This window comes from Dipteris shenzhenensis, chromosome 13 (assembly GCF_047967505.1).
Source record: "Dipteris shenzhenensis isolate YYH24624 ecotype China chromosome 13, Dip_SZ_1.0, whole genome shotgun sequence".
Classification (NCBI taxonomy): domain Eukaryota; kingdom Viridiplantae; phylum Streptophyta; class Polypodiopsida; order Gleicheniales; family Dipteridaceae; genus Dipteris; species Dipteris shenzhenensis.
In genome coordinates, this window is record NC_141608.1 from 23,408,433 (window position 1) to 23,411,998 (window position 3,566).

General features: G+C 48.9%; 1 protein-coding gene across 1 annotated transcript; it reads right to left on the reverse strand.

Annotated features, from left to right (window-relative positions):
• Nucleotides 1–606: 606 nt before the first annotated feature.
• Nucleotides 607–2,994, reverse strand: LOC147895189 (3-ketoacyl-CoA synthase 10-like). Its single transcript, XM_087383319.1, has one exon. It carries the CDS (start codon nt 2,421–2,423, stop codon nt 843–845), a length of 1,581 nt encoding a protein of 526 aa, XP_087239445.1. The 5' UTR covers nt 2,424–2,994; the 3' UTR covers nt 607–842.
• Between the last annotated feature and the right edge of the window lie 572 nt (nt 2,995–3,566).

Genomic DNA, 3,566 nt, shown 5'->3' on the forward strand with positions numbered 1-3,566 from the left:
CCTTTCATTCCTTGCATGAAACTCACTAACGAGGAACAATGAATTTGAGCAAGAAAGGTCGGAAAGGTCGGAAATGTCTTTGTTTCCTTGCATGAAACAACTTCGTGAATCCTAAAAATAGAGTAACAAAGATCAGCCAATATTATCTCGTCAATTCTCACCAAACACTAGTGAAACCTCGGTACGTCTTTGATTCCTTGAATAGTCTCCGCATCTTAGTTTATTCCTTGAATAGTCTCCGCATCTTACAAACTAAACCTCTTCGTAGCTTCAACAGTGATGAGCAGAAGAAAGAAGCTACAGACTTCAACTGAGAAGCGCAATGAGCTTCCTGACAGCGATAATAGAAAGGCAGTGTCCAAAATTACTACGAACTCAGAGTGTCCAAAATTACTACGAACTCATGAAATCAATGCGATAATAGAAAGGCACAGTGTCCAAAATTACTACGAACTCAGAGTGTCCAAAATTACTACGAACTCATGAAATCAATATATCGGCATCGGATACTGTCAATCGAGTCTCCATAAAAGGGACAACAGAAAGAATAGAGAAGTTTATCAGATCAATAAATTGTGAGAATTATAGATACGATAGCACGAAAGTGCTCATTTCCTCTAAAGAAGGGAGAGATATATAGTTCTGATTTAAGAGCGGATGGGCTTAACATACTTTGACAGTACAAGTCGGACGTCCGAAAACCATCATACACAAACCAAACATGACAAGTTATTGATCTTATAGAGACCAGCTCTTGTATTTGTTCCATAAAGCGCTGAGAAACAGTAAAATAAGATACGGAGGCCACTGAACAGCAACCAAGCATGAGAAACTACGTCCACTTAAACCCTCTGGAATTCTGGGACATCCACGGGATAACTATCAATTCGATCCAACCAAGGACTGATTTTGGGCTTCTTCACGGTCCTCAGCGCTTTCCACACCGCACTGTTGCACTTGAACCCAGAACCAAAAGCAATTTGCCACACGCGATCTCCTCTCTTCACCCTTTCCTTCGCTTCCAGATACGCAAGCTCGTACCACATAGAGCTGCTTGAAGTATTACCGAACCTGTGAAGCGTCATGCGTGATGGCTCGAGGTGCTTCTCCGTAAGATCCAAGTTTTTCCGCAGTTCATCGAGGACCTGCCGACCACCTGCGTGGATACAAAAATGCTCGAAGGCTAGCTTGAAGTCCGGGATATAAGGCTTCATGTCTTTCATGTTGAGGACCTTTTTGCAGAAGAGTGTCGCCAGGAACAAGAGCTGCTCAGAGAGAGGTAGAACCAGAGGTCCAAGAGTAGTGATGTTAGTCTTCAGAGCGTCGCCTGCAACTTCAACGAGATCTGGGGACAGAGACAACCCTTTTTGCATGTTCTCGTCCTCTTCTTGATATATGGAACGGAAGCTTCTGTCATCCGCTCCCTTGTGAGTCCTGACTATGTTTGTTAGCTGATACTTGGCTCGTCTCCCGTCTGAGCGCTTGTTGGAGAGCAGCATAGCGGAACCACCCAGACGAAACAAACAATTCGGCAGAAGCATCGACTTCCTGTTGCCCATATACCAACTCATAGTTATATTTTCCGTGCTCACCACCACGGCATAGGAGCCCCCGTGAGCCTGGAGCATGTCGTTCGCAAGATCTAGTGCAATGATGCCTGCGCTGCAGCCCATCCCACCGATGTTGAAACTTAGGATGTTCCCTCTCATCTTATAGTGATTGATTATCATCGCCGACAAAGATGGCGTAGGGTTAAACAGACTACAGTTCACGACAAGAATACCAACATCCTTGGGCCTGACCTTAGTCTTCTCAAAGAGCTCATCCAGCGCACCAAACATGACCATCTCGGCTTCAGCACGCCCTTCCTTCATACTAGGGCAAGGGGGATTTGCGAGGATAGCTCGAGGAATATAGGTCTCCTCCCCTAGGCCCGATCTCTCCATGAACTTTTTCATGTACTCTAGACTCGGTTCGTTGAACTTGCCGATCTCCTTCGCATGCTTTAAGAAGCCCTCCCTGGTGACCTTGAGTTCGTCGGTAGGCTTGTAGCAAGCGAAGTCCACCAAATACACAGGCCTTGGACAAGACATGAAATACAGGGTAGCGATGAAGACGATGGCACCAGAGCAAGCGACTATGCTCACGAGATTGAACTCGAAGTGCTCCCAGAGCTGCCAGAGGTCCTGCTGCGAGAGGGTGCCGACCTCCGCGCTGAAGGCAACGAGCAAGGCGGGGATGGTGAAAAGGTAAATGGCATGGCTAATGAGGTAGTGGTAGCCAAGCTTAACATACTTGAGGTTGACAGATTGGAGGAAGTCAGGGAGGCGACGACGAACACGGACGGAGAAACTCATGGAACCAGATTGGGTGAGGCCATTTGGGACAATTTCGGTGGCGAGAAGGGATTCTTCTTTCACCATGGTGGAGAGCAGGCGAGCAGAGACGCACCAGAAAAGCCGGAGGAGCTGCAGAGAGCTCCTTTGCGGGGTGCAACGCTGATGGAGCAAGCTGGAGAGAATTCCAAGAGGGGTGCACAAACACTGAAAGCAGAAGCTCACACACCGGGAGAATTCACACTGAAACGATGCAGATGGACGTGGAAGCTGAAGCAATCAAATACTATTGGCACGGAGCTACAAGCGAACAAAACAAAGGACATAAGCAGAGAACCTCAGGTGGCGACACAGGCAGACGCTGAGAGAGGCACGCAGAGCACAAAGATAAACCGAGACAAGCTCGAACAAGCAGGGAGGGGAGCAAAACGGGCTACAACGAGCTGCGAGAGAGGCAAAACGCAGCTACAACAAGCGGGAGAGAGGAGAAACAGGAGCTACAACGAGCAGCAAGGACCGCAAGAAGGAGACAGAGTGAGCAAAAAGGGAGGCGGCGAGATGGAAGAAGGACGGGGGGAGGGGGAGACTCCTGGAATGAGACTGAGGGAGGAGGAGGGAGCTCCAGGGGACATATATTCTGCAGGATACAGAGAGATGGTGAGAGCTGATTCAGAGAGAGAGAGCGCTGGCTATGGCGATGATAAATGAGAGCAGGTTGGCGAGGGTGGCGCATTGATTGCAGGCCCTAATAACTCTACAGTCTCCGCCAGCTACCGCGGTTTTCGCACTTGATTGGCGGTTTTCTCACGGCGGTTTTCTCCCCAAAAACTGCCCCCTTTCCTCAGCCCCAAAACCGCCCCTGTAAATGTCCTCATGTGAACCCTCGCCACCTACCCCTTATTTACTCCCTTAATGCCTCCCTCCACCTAATCCTTTGCCCCCCCCCCCCCCCCCCTTCACGGGGCTTCCTCTCTTAATACCTCTTCCTCCCCCCACCCAACCACTTACATTTACAGCTACCTTGTTGCTCTGCTTGACCTTTTCTTTCCTGCCGCTAGCTTGCATTGCATGCTCGCTTCCACCTTCTTGATCTTAAGATTGTGCATTGCATGCTCGCTTCTACCTGCTTGACCTTAAGATTGTCTCTTTGTCTCTTTCACCACCTGCACCACCCTCCAAGCATACATTAACTCAAGGGCGTTCCCCTTGTGGCTAAGCATGCTTCATTTC